We start from the raw sequence: 18,826 nt of genomic DNA, 5'->3' as shown, positions 1-18,826 counted from the left end.
TTGATTGGCCTCTGGGACTCTGTACTCTCTTTGGTTTTATAATATGTGCCAGCATCCAAACTAGAACATGCTCCTAAATATTTTATTGTTCAAAGACATTTATTAACTGCTTTTCTTTCATTACAGAACTTAAGGCAGCTTACAACATAGATAAAAAACACATTAAATAAATCACATTAAAACCATAAAGTTTAAAAGCACAGTTTGGGACTGATAAGAGACTTAAGCAAAAGCAAACCTAAATAAAACTGCCATCAACTAAATGCGTTCATATCTGAAGACTGTACATATGAAGAATGGAACATGATGTGACAACTTAACTTCAAATATAACTTCAAACTGACAGCTGAGCATGTGACTTTTACCTGGTTCCTCAGCCAGAAATGAAAAACACGCAGACAAAAATCAAACCTTAAACAAAGCAGCAGCAAATCTAAACTCTCACACAAATCTGCCTAGCCAGATCTGTCTGCTCCAAGGAAGTCTAAGCCACGGTAAGTCTTTTAAGAGTTCCAAAAAACCCTATCAATGCTGAGACAAGCTACCAAGCACTACTGCAGCTTCACCTGCAACTGGGCTATTAACTCAGATCCATTAGCGATACATTCTCCTGTGATCAATGACTGAGCAAGTCACTGTTTTTGCTACACCAGCAACTGGACCATTAGGCCTGGCATGTCTGATAAGCCAGCAAATTGCACGCTATTACACAGCCCAAGGAATGATCCAGCAACTGTAGATCTGAGCGCTCCGAAGCTAAAAAACATGCTATTCTGCACCTTTCAGAAAGTTTTTCCTTTCTGTAGGCCAAGGATAATATAGGCAGCCATGACAGTGTTTACCGAACAGTAGACCAACATCCCTCAGACTGCGAGACCTAAGCAAGGCAGTTAACGATAGGATGTTTTGAAGAACAGTAATTCATAAGGCTGTTATAAATTGGTAGAAATCTGATGGCACATCACACACAGACCAACATTAAAAGGTTCTCAGGTAGGACTAGGAGGACCTCTGCCCAAAACCATGGAAAGCCACTACAGCAATCCTTCTCTTGAGGTCTTTAATGCACGTTTCAGTCTTACCTTGACTTTCACCAGCCTTTTCACAGTCTTAATTTTTGCCTCACAGAAGGCACCTCGGTACTTGGCACTGACATCAGTCCCCACTGTCAGGTAGGCAGGCTCATCTGCTGCCTGAATGAAGAGGGAAAAAGGGAGACCAGAAATTATTCATTGATAAAAGCGTCCCCATGCTTCCTAGGGTTTATAGTGAATCTTTACATCATGACCATAACTATCACAAATGGGGGGAACGGTAATGCTACGCCATTAAAGGTTTGAAATGGAAAACGATAATCCTGTTTTCTTCCCTACTCGTTAAAATATTTAAGGTCTCCAGAACATACCGTTGTCAGAAGCCGGTCTAAGGCTAAAACAACTCCCTAACAAATGGAGTAGAATGCAGTCCACATTTCAGAGAATGCCACGAGACCACGTTTTCAGAGGTTAGTTGAAATTGTTTTGTGGATTTCATTTAAAAAAAAAACTGTCACAAGAAAAAGTGAAGGGTGGGATTTTTGGCAATTACAGTCATCCTAAAGTTTTCACCATGCCATTCTTTCCCCCACGCTGTTGGGCTTCAGCCTGGAATGACAGTCTGCTCGGGGTGGGGGGGAGGACAAAAAAACACAGGCAATGGAAACATGGCATGAAATATCTTGCAAGAGTATGTGTTTCTGAAGAGAAGCATCTTATGGTCTGAAGTTTTTTGGAAAAGATGGTCCCAAGTCAATAGAGATTAGTAAAGATAATGCTAGACATTAAATACTTTAGTCAATGTGCCTCATACAGTTTCTCAGGCAATGGGGTACTAGCAGGAAAAATTAAATATGGAATACAAATTTTAACAAACTATGGGGAAAAACAATGCCAAATGACATTACTTTTTCTTTTTTAATATTCCCATTTCACTTCCCTCAAAAACCTGGATACCACCTCACGTGCCGACAATGGCAGAGTTTGCAATGGAGCACTAGCTATCAGATGAGCGACATACATTAATGCACGCAGTTACACTTAGAACCACAACTTGTCTGGGAGCATAGAGCTCTACTCTCACATGGAGCTGATTTATAAATGTCAGTTTTAGTTAGTGATTTTGTTGACCCCACCTCTGTCCCAGCAATTTGGGCAAGCATCAATGAAGAACTCATAGACTTGCTCACAATTCAATGAAAGAGCAGAACATAACTTCTTTATCCCCCACCTTGGTGAAGTTAGAAAAATGCCATTTTAACTTTTACTGAATTGCACTTCAGATGAAAAATGCCAAAAGCGACTTTGTGATGTTGTTGTTCTGCAAGTAATTCTAACACGGAAGAGAGGTTCTGATAGCTTATGTATCAGTTTACGTGCATGTGAGGAAGATATTGCTTTAATGGCTATACGTCACAATACATGAGTGAAACATATACTTGGGGGGGTATTTCTATATGCAACCATTTACAAAGGCAAAAGCTAGTTCTGCAAATTGCTACTAACAGTTCTGCAACGCCTACGCAAGAAAAGTGAGACCAAAAAAAAAAAATAGGTTTCATATAGTTTCAATGAAGTCTGCAAGGCAGGAGTCCAGAGAATTTAACTAGTTTACTAGAGTAAATTCAGGCAGTGAACAGAATAATTTTTTGAACTTGAGTCAATTTCACCAGGCCATGTTGCACTTCACTGTAATAAAGCTATCTGATTGCTCCCTGGTTTAGGGTAGACCAATCAAAGATGACTCTGTTGGCTAAATAATCCATGTGTCACCAAACATGTGCTCAACAGGATGCTTATTTTCCATTTAAAAACATATTAAAGGTGAAAGAACACAGAGTCACCAAAAAGCTCAAAGAAAGGACGAATCCAAAGAAAAAAGAATGGAAAGAGCAGTTCCTAGCTCACCCACACGGATGCTTACCTTCATCTTTAAAGGTTATTTGAGGGGTTCCAGCTCAAAAGATGTCTCTTTACCACAACTGTAAGAAATACTAGAAAGCAAAAGGGGGGAAAACAGTCAGATCCATATGGTCGTAAGAAACAGGGCAGAGTTCTCAACAGCTGAGTTCTGTTCCAAACCTCTAGGTGATGACTAGATACACCCTTCTCCCTAGCACACACACATGCCCTCTGCCTTCCTTCACTTCAGGCCTTATGTGCACTGGGAAAGCGGAAGGAGAGTGCTGAAAGGGACGGAGTGGACGAAATGGAGTCCTGCTCCACCAACAGCTGCTTGCCATTCCAATTTCCAGCACCCCCTCTTTTCTTGCAGTACCTCTGGAAGGAAGACACGGGCTCCATGCAGGAATGCAACACCTTCGAGGAGAAGGAAAGAAGGGAAAAGGAGATCAAAGAAGAGAGGGCAGACCTGGCCAAGTAGAGACCGAATGGGTCACCCTTCCTCTTCATACTTGACTCTGAAAACATCAGGAAGCTGGTCCCAGCTCCGAAGCCCGAACAGCCAGTCACTCTCCCAGACACACCCTCCGTCTGCCACCCTCACAGCCCGACCTGCTGCATGTTTACTCCGGACTCCATCGTGCAGGGCTTGCTCCCAAGGGTGCCAGAGGATCGCAAGCCCTAGCAGCCCCTTTCCCTCCGCTCCCTTCTGAAACAATCGCTTGACACCCCCGCCCATACCTCCTCTCTCCCCTCCACGTCTCACCCCGACCCACTGCCAGCCTCCAGGCCCTGCCCCAGTCACTCCCCCCTCCTTCCTCCCAAGTCACTTCCCCGTCAAGCTTCAGCTTTGCCTCCCTCCCCAACACAAAAATAAATCCAAGTTCATTTTATTTTTTGCAGCTTGTGTGCTGCAAAACTTCCTCCTCCTTTTCCCCAGTGAAGGTTTTTACCCCCCCCCCCCCAAATAATAAGAGAGGAGGAAGCCAAAGCTATCCTCAGGCCCCAACAGCCATTTGGCCTACACACACACAAATACACACAGAGACACCCAAATACACAGAGACACACAAACCACACACAGAGAGACACACAAAACGTCCTCATCCTTTTCGCCAGCAAAGATTTTTACTCCCCCCCCACACACAAAAAAAATAAGAGCAGAGGAAGTCAAAGCTATCCTCAGGCCCCACCAGCCATTTGGCCTACACACACACAAAAACACACATAGAGAGACACACAAACCACACACGGAGAGACACACAAAACTTCCTCCTCCTCCTTTTCCCCAGCAAAGATTTTTACCCCCCCCCCCAAAAAAAATAAGAGCAGAGAAAGCCAAAGCTATCCTCAGGCCCCACCAGCCATTTGGCCTACACACACACACACACAAATACACAGACAACCAAAACACAGAGAGACACACACAAAACACACAAGAGAGAGACACGCAAACCACACACAGAGAGACACACAAAACTTCCTCCTCCTTTTCCTCAGCCAAGATTTTTACCGCCCTCCCAAAAAAAGCAATGAGAGCAGAAGAAGCCTAAGCTATCCTCAGGCCTCACCAGCCATTTGGCCTGCACACAGACAAATACACACAAAACGTGCACAGAAACACACACACAAAACGAGCAGAGAGAGACACACACAAGACGCACAGAGACACACACAAAACGCACGGAGACACACAGAAAACGCACAGAGAGACACACACACAAAACGCACACAGACACACACACAACGCACGCAGAGAGAGACACACACCGCACAGCCCCCTCCCTCCCCCTGAAGTGACAGAGGAAGCAGCTCGGCGAGCGCCGTGTCTGGGGGGTGGGCTTCCCTAACCCCCTTCCCCGCGAGGCGGCGGCCCCGCAGCAGCCGGGCAACCGCCGCCCCTGCAGCCGAAGGGAGGCCCCGCCGCCGAGGATGCCGAGAGGGGGGCGCCGAGGGATCCATCCTCCCCCTCAGCCGCCGAACTCACCCGCAGCCGCCGTCCCGTCCTCCTCGCCTCGGCCGGGAGAGAGAGCGCACGCCCCCGCCCAAAGCAGGCACCGCCGGGCGGCCCCTTCTTCGCCTTCCCCACCAAGAGCGTCGACGACGACAGCAGCGGCGGCGGCGGCGGCGAAGAGAGCGAGGGGAGGGCCCGGCCTCGGCTGGGGCTCCGCCTCTTCTTCTCCTCCTCCCCGCCCCCCGGACGGCCCGGGCTCGGCGGCTGGAGGCGCCCTCGCTGACTGACTGACTGACTGACTGACTGAGTGGAGCCTCTCCGGCCCCCAATAACAAGCTCTTGAGGAGAATCTGCGCTGCGGCGCCGCTCATTGGCCGGCGCCGCTCGTGACGCCCGAGGGGGCTCTGGCCCGCCCCGATTGGGCGCCCCGGCGAGCCGCCCGCCTCTCGCTGGGCCTCTGCCGGGACGCCATTGGGCGAGAGGGTTTTCTCTTCACGGCTTGTTTTTTTTTTTTAATTGGGGAGAGGGACTTTTCATTGGGCCGCAGCCGCAGGGACGGCGAAGCCCCGTTGGACGGCGAGGCTTTAAAAGGGAGGGGAGTCAAAGTTTCCACCAATCGTCGCCGGCTTTGTCGTCCTTCCTTCTGATTAGGGAGCCAGGGAGAGAGGGAGGTGAAAGAGGGGGGAGGATGTGAAGCGCGGGGATTGGACGGCAAGGAGAGGGAGGGGAAAAGTAGAGAGGGGGAGGATGGTGAGCGATGATTGGCTAGCTGGGCTCCGTCTCATAGAAACGGAAGGCAGAGGAGGCGGGACCCGCAGTAACTTGCGGCGGTGGCGAAGGAAGGCGAGCCGGCTTCCAGAGCGCATGCGCGTCCTGGGCCTGCGAATTGTATTTTTCTCTTCGACGCCCGGCGCCATTTTGTGCGCTGCTCAGTCACGTCGTCGGCTCCTTTCGTGCGGGGGGGCCGGAGCGGCTGTGCCGGAGGCGCTGCCTCGCCTGCGCTAACCGAGCCCCGTCGGTCGTCCCGACTGCGGTAAGGTAACTTATTTCTCTTTCCCTCACTGAGAACGAAATAAAAATTAATTCGCTTTCGTTCCGAAGGGGGAGGGGGGGGAGACATGGTCGTGACGTGAGGGAGAGGACCGTTAGTGAGGTAAACGGCTCGCGGACGTAGGTTGAGGGAAAGGGCGGGGCTGGGGGACCGGAAGCCGAATGTGACATCTGCAGTGACGCAGTTCCTTTGCGTCTTCCTGCTTCCGGTTCGGCCTCATTGTCCCGCCCCCTCCTTCCCGCTCCTTTTATGGAAGGGAAAAGCGACCCAAAGCCGTGTGGGAGATTTCGGGGCCCCTAGAAGTGTTCATTGGTTAAGGGGTGACAAAATAAAAATATATTTATTCATTATTTTCAGTTTTAAATATTGCAATGAGTTTAGAAAAGGAGAGTGGGAATGAAAGAAAAATTCGCTGTTCCGTTTTTCTATTATACAGCAATAGATAACTCAAAAAAAGCACAAAACATTTTTCGATATAAGTACCAGCAGTTTACTATTTTTTGATCTTTTAACACATTCTTAAAAATCAAATTTCTGCATGTACAGAGTTTCATACACAATACCTATGAAAGACAAAATTATCTCAATGTGTCCAGCCAGATATTTATTATTTTCGATTTATAACCTGCCCTTCCCTTAACAGACTCGTGGGTAACAACGATCGATACAGAGTTAAAATGAATGTATATAGTAAAACAAAGTGGGCAACCGTGTTGGTCTGAAGCACTAGAACAAAGTAGGAGTCAATAGGCACCTTTAAGACCAGCAAAGTTTTATTCAGAAGCTTTCGTGTGCTCCAAGCACACTTCATCAGACAAGAAATCAGGTACAGTGAGCAGACCTACATATAGCTGGTAGGCAGAGGTTTAGAATGCAAAATGGTACAAATTTAAGATCCAGTGACGGAATAGTTGTACCATTTTGCATTCTAAATCATTGCCTACCAGCTATATGAACATATGAAGCTGCCTTATACTGAATCAGACCCTTGGTCCATCAAAGTCAGTATTGTCTTCTCAGACTGGCAGCGGCTCTCCAGGGTCTCAAGCTGAGGTTTTTCATGCTTACTAGCCTGGACCCTTTTTAGTTGGAGATGCCAGGAATTGAACCTGGGACCTTCTGCTTCCCAAACAAATGCTCTACCACTGAGCCACCGTCCCTCCCCTGAGGTCAGCTCACTGTACCTGATTCCTGAAGTGGTGCTAAAGTGTTGCTTTAATGGTGTTTGCGGCTTTTGCTTGTGGACCAGATTGGCTCTAAACTTAGTAGTCAGACGAGAGCCTTTGTGGTACTTTAAATGCTGACAAAGTTTTGTTCCTTTATGAGCATACACAAACTACAACCCATCTTATTGGCGGCAAAGATACTCATAGTGGATTTGTATAGCAAGGACCAATTCATAGCCAATGAGGAAGTGGGGCTCTAGTCCACAAAAGCTGATGCTGGCATAAAATTTGATCTATTAAGGTACCCCACTAGAGTTTTGTTTGGCTGTAAAAGCTTTGCATGGCTGTTCCTCTCAACATCTTTTAGGAGGCTGTGGCTTCAACTGCTCCAGCGCCGAAACATGGTTGCCTTTTGGGATCTTTGTCATAGCTATGGTAGGCTGTGGCAGCAAAAAAACAAACAACACCAATAAAGTTAACAGTTGGTTCAACATGCACAAAAGGAGGGACTTCTTTGCTCCACGAGTAATTAAACTGTGAATTCACTCTCAGTGGAGTTAGTAATAGCTTTAAAGCAGAATTGGACAGATTTGTAGAAAATAGATTTATTTGTAATCATAGAATCAAAGAGTTGGAAGGAACAGCCAGGGTCATCTAGTCCAACCCACTGCACAGTGCAAGAAATTTACAAATATCCCTCCCCATACACACTCCAGCGACACCTGCTCTATGTCCAGAAGATGACCAAAAAACCCCCAAAACCCTCCAGGATCCTTGACCAAACTGGCCTCGAGAAAATTGCTGCCTGACCCCAAAGTGGCAAAGAGCGTTTCCATAGGCATGTAGTGGTGACATGGTGATTAAAGGCAGCTTCCATAGTCAGACATAGCAAGCCTTTGGATAACTGAGCTTGGAGGAAGTCAGGAGAAGGCCTTGGCCCCTATGTCCTGTTCCTTGGCCTTCAGGGCAACATCTTAGTTACTGCATGAAACAGGATGCTTCCCTAGATGGACTGCCAGTCTGATCCAGCAAGGCTTTTAGACAAACAGGCCACAAAACGTTTTGGAGAGAAGTAACCTGTTGCAAATTGCCTTTGGATTCGTTGCTTTGAATACACATTTGATAGGAATCCTCGTTCCGGAAAGGGAGATATGTATAGAAGAACAATTGCTGAATATAACACTGTTGCTTTTTTTCCCTTGTTTTTCAATGATTTGCCAAAGCAACAGAAAGACTTTTTCTTGTCAGCTTCTGGAAGAGGTCAGTGTGTGTTGTGTATAGAGTAGCTTACCCCTGTTCATTGTAATATGGGAGGATGGTAGTGAAGCTACAGTTCAGTAGTAGATAATGACTGTAGGGGATTCATGCTGGGAAGTCTTCCTGAGTTCAGGAACTTGCTCTGGGCTATAAAAGGCTGAAGTCAGGAGTAATGCCAGCACAACATGCAAACGCTTAGAGCAGGGGTCCTCAAACTACGGCCCGCGGGCCAGATGCGGCCCGCTGAGGACGTTTATGCAGCCCACCGGGTTATGGCAAAATCAGACTGGAAGTGACGTTCGACCTAAACTCGCGTTAGCAACGCACACTTCCGGCCCTGGGCTGAGGCAGCGGAGACAGAGTGTGAAGTGATACTGAGGTGAGGTGAGTTCCCAGGCCGGGGTGTGTGGTGTGGGGAAGGGAGAGAGATGCAGAAGACGGAGAACTGACGGCCCGCAGCCTTGTACAGTAACGGCAGTCCGGCCCTCCAACAGTCTGAGGGACAGTGAACTGGCCCCCTATTTAAAAAGTTTGAGGACCCCTGGCTTAGAGCGTCAGATCTGACGCTCAAGCATCTGATGTTTATTCTGTGTGGCTTTTACGTTAGGGAAGTTTGGCCATCCCTGGCTTAGAGGCAAGCTTGTTTCGGGCCTGCTGCTACATACAAACTTTAATTTAGCTTTATCGTCTTACAGAGGCGCCTTTTCAATGAATGAAATGAAGACCATTACCTGGGCTGAGGACATGACGGTGGTTGCGGCACTTGGGATTAATGCCTGCTTTTATGGCAACACAGAAGCTGGATATTCGCTGAAGGTGGTATGGAGCATTTTTGCATTGCCGTTTTGGTAGCTAGTAGAGAGATGGCTTTCCAGCGTCTGTTCTTTTTGGGTGTAGCAGAGCTGGGTCTGAGGGCAGCTTTGGTTCCGTTGAAAAACTTGCTCAGACCAGCTTTTGGCATCTGTGTTGGTCAGCAGATGACACACGGGCAAGGTTGCTGTGGATTTTGGTTAGAAACCTGCTGCTCAGCACTTTTATTGTTTCTGTCGCTTAGGAACTGATTTATTCCATGGTCGTCTGTAGAGGTATGTAGTGTGATTATCTTTGTGTTAGCTGGGGTCACATTATATCCCATGGATACTTCCGGGGCCTTTTTCTCTAGAAAAGTCGGATCAAAACTTGTGGAATTACCGGCTTCTCAAAGGTGAGATGAGCACCTCTTGAGTGTAGTCGTTCAGAAGGGGTGTTGAAAAAATATATTGCAGCTCCAGTCATTTGCATGCTGTCGCAATTAGTGCAGCCGTTGCTCAGTCAACAGAACTCAAAACATTTGTGACGTGTTCAATAGAGCATGGAGTAATTGCTCATCTCCATGTTTTTAGCAAATGTCATTTGTCAGTCATGACACATGGGATGGGATAGGGCAGAGAGAGGATGTTCTTCCTCTTTAAAAAAACCCATCAGCACTGGCTAACATCTTTCTGCGTGATGAATGCATAGAACAAAATACTAATCAGTCAGTAGGCCTTTTTCAACGACACAAAGATTCTGACTTCTTTCGATAGCAACCCGTTATTTGTAGACACAACTAACACAGCTTCTCTGTGAGTCCTCCAGCACATAGAGAAGATTCTGTAGAGCAGGGGAGGCCGACGGTAGCTCTCCAGATGTTTTTTTTTTTGCCTATAACTCCCATCAGCCCCAGCCATCGGCCATGCTGGCTGGGGCTGATGGGAATTGTAGGCAAAAAAAATCTGGAGAGCTACCATTGGCCACCCCTGCTGTAGAGGGGTTGGGCTGGACTTTCACCTCACATCATGTGTTGGAACGCTCAGAACCATTAAAAGAAGATCTTCCTGTCATTGAGTAACCCCAAGACCTTGTGATGTGAAAGAGGGATGTGCGCACCATAGAACTGGTGTAGAATGTGTCGCTGTCACACAGTGTGACGTGAGATCTGTTCCAGTTCCTTGCAGTGAATTGAGAACTCGTGGAAGGGGTGGTGGGCCTTGGTTTGACTTGTATATCCAGGAACAGTTGGTTACTGGGATGTGAACTATAACAGTTTAAAGATTAGAATTTGATTAAGTTAAACACTGGTTGTTATTTCTGCCTTTCTTTTGATTGTAGAACGCACAAATTTAGCCACAGTTATGACAGTTCTTTAGACCACTCCGCCAATAAGATTTTCAGGATCTTTTTATCAGCCAAGACGGGTTCCAGTAAATCCAAGCAGGCTTGAACAGAGACTGTACAGTGCAAAAACATGTGAATTCGTGTATCAATCAGGTTATAAAAAGAAGAGTGCAGATTTATATCCCGCCCTTCTCTCTAACTCACAGCAGCTTACATTCTCCTATGTCTTCTTCCCCCATCAACAGACACCCTGTGAGGTGGGTGGGGCTGAGAGGACTCTCACAGCAGCTGCCCTTTCAAGGACAACCTCTGCCAGAGCTATGGCTGACCCAAGGCCATTCCAGCAGGTGCAAGTGGAGGAGTGGGGAATCAAACAGAGTTCTCCCAGATAAGAGTCCTCACTTAACCACTACACCAAACTGGCAAGGACAAACAGAGCAAAGACAAAACTTTCAATCAGATGTAATGTTTTTGTATCTTCCCAATGGCAGTCTGGGTGGTAGCATGTTAAATCTAACCAGTGTAATTGCATGGTGATACCTTGGGACTCATAATGCAGATAAGTAACATGCTTGTTGATGTGGGAACGCTAGAGTGAAGTTAAATAGCAGGGGAGAGCACACCCCATTGGAAATCAGTATCCTTTATATGGTCATTTATAGCTAAACTAGCTTGACTTAAATTGTTTTTTACTTAAGGGATGAAAAGTGGTCAGTTTTCTCATCTATAGGGTTAAGCCAAATGGGGAGTATAAGGATCAGTCATTAGGCTGTAAAGAAAGTTATACCGATTACTGATGAACAAAAGCTCGCTTCTAAATCTAAAAGCTCGATTCTAAAATGTAGAATCCTAGAATTGGAAGGGGCCATATAGGCCATCTCTAGTCCAACCCCCTGCTCCCTGCAGGATCAGCCTGAAGCATCTCCAACGGATAATCATCCAGCCACGTTTTATTTATTATTTTGTCGCATTTATATCCCGCCTTCCCCTGACGAGCTCAGGGCAGCTAACGACAGGTAAAAATAACATAGATTTAAAAAAATATATACAACAAAACCATAAATGCGTAATTTGTAATCTGCAAAGGTCCAAGATGTATTTCGGTTTTGCTACTTATTATTTAGCGCTGCATCCATTGGTGTTTTCAGTTATTATTTAGCGCTCTGATGATCCATATACTGGTTTCAGTTTGGCTGTCGATGCCGTGGGATGGTAGGCACCTCCCCTTAGTTTTTAAAAGCGAATCTGAACAATTCAAGACTGCCAGTGAAGGGGAGTAAGAGCCCCGTGGCGCAGAGTGGTAAAGCTGCAGTACTGTAGTCTGAACTCTCTGCTCATGGCCTGAGTTCAATCCTGGTGGAAGCTGGGTTCAGGTAGCCGGCTCGAGGTTGACTGAGCCTTCCATCCTTCCGAGGTTGGTCAAAGGAGTCCCCAGCTGGCTGGGGGGAAAGCGTAGATGACTGGGGAAGGCAATGGCAAACCATAAAAAGTCTGCTGTGAAAACGTTGTGAAAGCAACGTTACCCCAGAGTTGGAAATGACTGGTGCTTGCACAGGGGACTACCTTTACCTTTTTAATGAAGGGGCGCTCACTAGAAGCTGGTAGCCCAGCCAAATTTAAAAGTGGCCCTTGCTGCCACATTTGTGGACCCTTGCAAATACCTACTGAATGAGACGCTCTGACTGTCATTCCCTTACTGGGGGGCTCAGTCTTTCTTGTGGAGGAAGAATACTCGAAAGAGCATAAGTTTCCAGGGAGGGAGAGGATCCTATTGCAGGTGGAACTTTTACCAGCCAAGATCCAAGTGGGTTTTGTTTCCTGTAGCAAAAGATACATGTATTTTTCTATGGGTGACTGACAGCTCTCCCACTTTCCCTGTTATAGTTCTGTGACTTTCATATCTCTGCTACTCTGTTGTAAAGGTGGCTCTCTCTGTGGTTTTCAGAAAGAATCAGAGTTGCTGAATTGGAAGGGGCCATGCAGGCCATCTAGTCCAGCCCCCTGCTCAATGCAGGATCAGACTACAACATTCCTTACAGGTGTTTGTTCACAGCCAGTTTGCCCTCTTATCAACAAACTGCATGTATTTCAGCCCATAATACCTGATCCCCTCGTCTGATGAAGTGTGCTTAGAGAGCACACAAAAACTTACGTTCTGAATAAAACTTGGTTGGTCTTAAAGGTGCAGCTTGACTTCGGGTTTGTCCAGACGTTGCTTAAAGACTGTCAGTGAGGAGCTCTTCACCTTCCTAGGTAGCCAATTCCACTGCTGAACAATATTTTTCCTAATATCCAGCCGGTACCTTCCCATCCTTAATTTAAACCCATTGTTGCAAGTCCTCTCCTCTGCTGCCAACAGGAACAGCTCCCTGCCCTCCTCCAAGTGACAGACCTCCAAATACTTCCAGAGAGCAATCCTGTCCCCCCCCCCAAACCTTCTCTTTTCCAGACTGAACCTTCCCAGAGGGCTTTCCTCAGAGGGCTTGGTCTCCAGGCCCCTGCTCATCCCCGTGGCCCTCCTCTGCACCTGCTCCACTCTGTCCACATCCTTCTTGAAGTGAGGTCTCCAGAACTGCACCCAGTGCTTCAGGAGCATCACACTGATGTGGTGGTAGAAAGTGCCATCAAGTCACAGCTGACTCAGGGTGACCCCCTGGGGTTTTCAAAACAGGTAGTTCACAGATGTTCACAGGTAGTTTGCTTTTGCCTGCCTCCACAACACAACCCTGATATTCCTTGGAGGTCTACTATCTAACCCTAGTTTGGTAGGGAAATGTTTTATTCTCTTCCCTTTTCTGGTGCCAGCGTTGTATTTAGCACATCCCAGTCAACAGATCTTTGTACATGGCAGCAAGCTGCATGGAAATGTCTTCACACAGGGATGTATGCGTGTTCTGCTGTTGGATTGGGCATTGTTGGAGGGGTAGAAAAGCTAGATTGAAGTCCAGTAGAACCTGAGAGACCCACAAGATTTTTTGAGGTATAAGCTTTCAAGAGTCAAAGCTCCTGTCTGATACAAGTTGGAATGCAGACATCTTGAGTTCTTCTTTCCCAGTCAGAATCATAGAGTTGGAAGGGGACCTCCAGGGTCATCTAGTCCAACCCCCTACACAATGCAGAAAACTCACAAATACCTCCCCCTAAATTCACAGGATCCGCATTGCTGTCAGATGGCCATCCAGCCTCTGTTTAAAAACCTCCCAAGGAAGGAGAGCCCACCACCTCCCGAGGAAGCCTGTTCCACTGAGGAACTGCTCTAACAGTCAAGAAGTTCTTCCTAATGTTGAGTCGGAAACTTTTGATTTAATTTCAACCCCTTGGTTCTGGTCCTACCTTCTGGGGCCACAGAAAACAATTCCACACCATCCTCTAGATAACAGCGCTTCAAGTACTTGAAGATGGTGATCCTATCACCTCTCAGCCTCCTCTTCAGGCTGTACATGCCCAGCTCCTTCAGCCTCTCCTCATAGGACTTGGTCTCCATATCCCTCACCATTGTTGCAAAGAAGGAATTCAGGAGGCAGAGGTACAGTGCAAAACATTATCAGTTTGATTGGAGCCAGGGAGAAATGCTTATCATGTGTACTGACATAAGACTCCTTTGTCCCTGTTCAGCCTGGGGTTGGGAGATCTATTGTTCTGAATTTGTGAATAAGTTCAAGTTGGAGGGAGTAGGGAAAGGAGGCTGAGTTAAAACAAAACAACAACAACAGAAACCTCCAAGATGATGTGCTGGGGCCTTAATTCATAACCCCACTCAACCGAGGTTTTGCTTGTTTCAGCAGCAAGTTTATAATCTGGCGTTGAGCGTCATGCAGCAACCAGTTGACCTGCCCTCCAAAGCACTGAGCAGTCTATGGAAGCAGCGATGCAGCACCTTGTGACGAAGTCTGTGACATCAGAAGAGGCTTATGGGAACAGTTGAGAAACTGGGCGATGGATCTTGGGAGAGAGAGAAAGAACCTGTATATGGAATGCACCGTGAGAGTCCAAGGGCCCCTGAGCTGATCCCCGTTGATGCAGCCTGTGCATTGGTTGCCAAACCCAAGCGAGGTGGTGAGAAAGGTACGTACGAGGCATGTCCTTCTTTGTTGAGCACTAGTCAGAAGGAATAGAGATGTGCAGACATTGATAAAAAAATGCCAAGAAGTCTTGTCCCTCATGGAGGAGCAGATATTGTAACACAAGGGTCCCCGATCCGTGGACCGGTACCAATCTGTGTCCTGTTAGCAACCGGGCCGTGAGTTGTATAATTATTTCATTATATATTACACTGTAGTAGTAGTAGCAGCAGCCCCGTGGCACAGAGTGGTAAAGCTGCAGTACTGCAGTCCTAAGCTCTGCTCACGACCTGAGTTCGATCCCAGCGGAAGCTGGTTCAGGTAGCCGGCTCATGGTTGACTCAGCCTTCCGTCCTTCCGAGGTCAGTCAAATGAGTACCCAGCTTGCTGGGGGGAAAGTGTAGATGACTAGGGAAGGCAATGGCAAACCACCCTGTAAAAAAGTCTGCTGTGAAAACGTCGTGATGCGACATCACCCCTGAGTTGAAAATGACTGGTGCTTGCACAGGGGACTCCCTTTACCTTTTAGTAGCAGTAATAATACATTGGATTTATATCCTGCCCTATACTCTCAGAGTGGCTCACAATCTCCTTTACCTTCCTCCCCCACAACAGACAACCCTGTGAGGTGGGAGGGGCTGAGAGAGCTCTCCCAGAAGCTGCCCTTTCAAGGACTATTCTGTGAGAGCAATGGCCAACCCAAGGCCCATTCCAGCCGCTGCAAGTGGAGGAGTGGGGAATCAAACCCGGTTCTCCCAGATAAGAGTCCATGCACTTAAACACCACACCAAACTAATAGAAATAAAATGCAAAATTCTATCATCCAGAAACCATTCCCTCTCTCCCCGCCGCCCCGGTCCTTGGAAAAATTGTCCTCTACAAAACTGGTGCCAAAAAGGTTGGGGACCGCTGCTGTAACATGTAAGAAATGTTGGTTTGCATGTAGCTGTTCCTTTTTGTCTTTATTAATTATTTATTTGTTCATTTCGTGCACTTGGACAATTAATATTTATAAAGTTCAGAAGAAAGAGAGACAAAAAAGGGAAAAGATGTCCCTTAAACAGTGGCATTTCTGGCTTCAGGAAACATCTGAACACTGTATAATGAGAGGCTGTCAGTTTGCCAAAATTTGATAGGTTGTAGAATCACAAGGTTGGAAGGGGCCATAGAGGCCATCTGGTCCAGCCCTCAGCTCTATGCAGAATCAGCCTAAAGCATCAGTGGGTCTGTTGATCAGCAAAAAAAAATCCTAATTCAGAGTAGGAGTAGCACATCGTTAATTTTATGGGAAGGGCGGGATATAAGTCATAGAATAAATAAATAATTTGTTACTGCAAATTAAAATGTCATAGTTTTCCCCACTCAAACCTGTTCTTTTTTTTGGGGGGGGGGAGAGAATAGCGATCATCCATTTTGATATCTTTGAATGCTGTAAGGATTATTTATTTATTTCGTTAGACTTCTATCCCGCCCATTCTACGAATACTCAAGGCAGCTAACAACATAAGATAATAACGTTAAAACAATAGAACAGTCAGATAAAATCGCAATGGTGCCACTTCCATCTATTCAGGCAAGATCAAATAGTGTTTTCCTTTCTCCAAAGCGGTCAGATCCTAGGCAGATGGCACTAATGCGAGATAGATCCAGGTGAGGTGGCAGCCCTCTCCCATTTAAATGTCACATGCCATCCTAAACAATTCAGTCTTGCAGGCCCTGCGGAACACTAGTTATAACTTCGGATTCCCCACTCCTCCACTCGCACCTGCTGAGATGGCCTTGGGTCAGCCATAGCTTTCATAGAAGCTGTCCTTGAAAGGGCAGCTGCTGTAAAAGCACTCTCAGCCCCGCCTACCTCACAGGGTGTTTGTTGTGGGGGTGGGGGGGAAGGTAGAGGAGATTCTGACCGCTCTGAGACTTTGAGATTCAGAGTATAGGGCAGGATATAAATCCAAATCTTCTAGCTATGCTGTGTTGTTTGATAGAGTATCTGTACAGGAGGTTTTACATGCTTTTAAGATGGAGGTGCAATGGAATTGTAAAGTTGTGGCAACAGTTCTAAGGGGCGGGGTGAAGCCACAGGGCAGGAAAACGAAAGTAGCATCCTAGTCAGCTTCTGTAACCATGAAAGCAATAAATACAAAACGGTCAAGAGATTTTTTTTTCTCTCTATGACTGCAAGCCTGTTGTGTTACGTTGTTGTAGTGTCAGGACTGGGTGGTGTTGAGTGACCTACCTGGCAACCGAACAGCGCAGTTGTCAGGTTTTTTCTGTAGCAGCCTGCCAGCGTTGTCGGGTGATTCCTTTGCATGACTGTGCTGGGAGAGTCTGTGGTGCTTTCAGGCGTGAGCAACATGCACAGCAAGCCTCTTCCCTTCAGGCCCTTGAGCAAGTCAGGCTTTTGAAGTATCGAGGCTCTGAGCAGCTCGTGTACGCGGGGGAAGAAGAGGGGAAGTAAACAGCAGCGCTCGGGAAAGAATAAAAACAAAGAAGAAACTAGCCTTAAACTGTAGTTCTGATCTCTTTATAGAAAAATATTTCTTTCCCACACATTCTGCAAGACAATGGGGGGGTGTCTTCCTGATAACCCTAGGCCATTCTGTCACATGGGGGCCACCACAGAGAAGGCACATCAACAAGCAGTTGCTGATTTTTACCTGTCCACAGCGGAGTAACAAAGCTTCGGTCAAATGAGTGCATTTCATTTCCTTACAAGCCTTATTTCTTGACCATGGGCTGAGAATTTGAATTGTGAGCTTGGAACCTGGATTGCGGCTTTCTACACGATAATCTTCCTTGCGAAGTACTGTTTGGAAAGTAACTTGTATTCTGTTTTCACTTTTTTTTTTTTAAATCACCTTGACATTTTTTTAATTAAACATACCACACTGTTTCCTGCTTCAGATTTTTTGTTTTGCCAGCAAGTTACAGCCAACTTGCAGTGATTCCTTAGAGCAGGGGTGGCCGACGGTAGCTCTTCAGATTTTTTTTTTTTTTTTTGCCTACAACTCCCATCAGCCCCAGCCATCGGCCATGCTGGCTGGGGCTGATGGGAGTTGTAGGCAAAAAAAAACCATCTGGAGAGCTACCATTGGCCACCCCTGCCTTAGAGCTTTCAAGGCAAGAGGCATTCAGGGGTGGGTTTGCCATTGCCTGCCCCTGCAAAATGACCCTGCTATTCCTTGGTGGTCTCCCATTCAAGTTTCCGAGATCTGACACAGTGGGGGCAAGCCTGGGCTATCCGGGTCAGGGTTCCAGTTTTACTACTGAAGCAATAATGCAGGGTGCATCTGTAGAGTAGTGCTGTGTTATTCACAGTTGGAAGGGCTGCGAAAAGCACGTGTACGGCATAGCCAAAAAGCAGCTTGGAGAAACGTCGGCTGAGGGGTGACATGATAGAGGTTTGCAAGATTATGCATGCGATGGAGAAGGTAAAGAGGGAAGTCCTTTTCTCCCTTTCTCACAATACGAGAAATCATGGGCATTCAATGAAATCGCTGAGCAGTCGGATTAAACCTGATAAAAGGAAGTACTTCTTCACCCAAAGGGTGATTAACACATGGAATTCCCTGCCACAGTATGTGGCGGCTACAAGCATAGCCATCTTCAAGAGGGAATTGGATAAGCATATGGAGCAGAGGTACATCAGTGGCGTATTGCTGGAACTCTGTCTGGGGGAAGTGATGCTCTGTATTCTTGGTGCTTTGGAGGGGCAAAAGTGTGAGAACTTCTAGTGTCCTGGTCCCACTGATGGACCTCCTGATGGCACCTGGGTTTTGGCCACTGTGTGACACAGAGTGTTGGACTGGAGGGGCCATTGGCCTGATCCAACATGGCTTCTATTATGTTTTTATAATCCCAGAGATGATGGATCAACCCTGATTGCCTGTGGATAGTGATAGCTGCAGCTGAGGTCTAGGACTTGCTGCCCAGTTTTAATTAGCGTCTTGTTGGTTTTGGGCCTAGTAAGAGAGCAGCTGGGAACAGTTACTGTAAGGATACTTAAATCTGCTTCACCAGTTAGACTGTTTGCCATGTCAGGCTAGAGGTGCAGAACCAAATGTTGAAAATGACTATTACTGGTCTAGAAAAACAGGGGGAGACATGCGCATTGTTAATTGCCATCAAGTTGCTTCCCCAACTTATGTTGCTCCTATGAATTAACGTCCTCCCAAAAGTCCTGTTCTTTAACAGCTATTCTGACTTGCAAACTGAGTCCGCCCATCTCCTGTTGAGTCATCTTCTTTTCTCGTTACTGTCAACTT

General features: G+C 46.8%; 1 protein-coding gene across 1 annotated transcript in view; it reads right to left on the bottom strand.

Moving 5' to 3' along the window:
- ARID4A (AT-rich interaction domain 4A) overlaps window positions 1–5,205 on the bottom strand; it is a 120,660-nt gene extending 115,455 nt beyond the window's left edge. The window contains exons 1-3 of the mRNA XM_060263165.1: window positions 4,924–5,205; window positions 2,959–3,028; window positions 1,083–1,193 (exon numbers count right to left, since the gene is read on the bottom strand). Of these exons, the coding sequence (XP_060119148.1) occupies window positions 1,083–1,193; window positions 2,959–2,964 (117 nt within the window). The 5' untranslated portion in view covers window positions 2,965–3,028; window positions 4,924–5,205. The remainder of the gene's footprint in view (window positions 1–1,082; window positions 1,194–2,958; window positions 3,029–4,923) is intronic.
- Between the last annotated feature and the right edge of the window lie 13,621 nt (window positions 5,206–18,826).

This window comes from Heteronotia binoei, chromosome 21, assembly GCF_032191835.1.
Source record: "Heteronotia binoei isolate CCM8104 ecotype False Entrance Well chromosome 21, APGP_CSIRO_Hbin_v1, whole genome shotgun sequence".
NCBI lineage: Eukaryota > Metazoa > Chordata > Lepidosauria > Squamata > Gekkonidae > Heteronotia > Heteronotia binoei.
The sequence above is the reverse complement of the archived record's forward strand: the minus strand, read 5'-3'. Positions and strand labels throughout refer to the sequence as shown.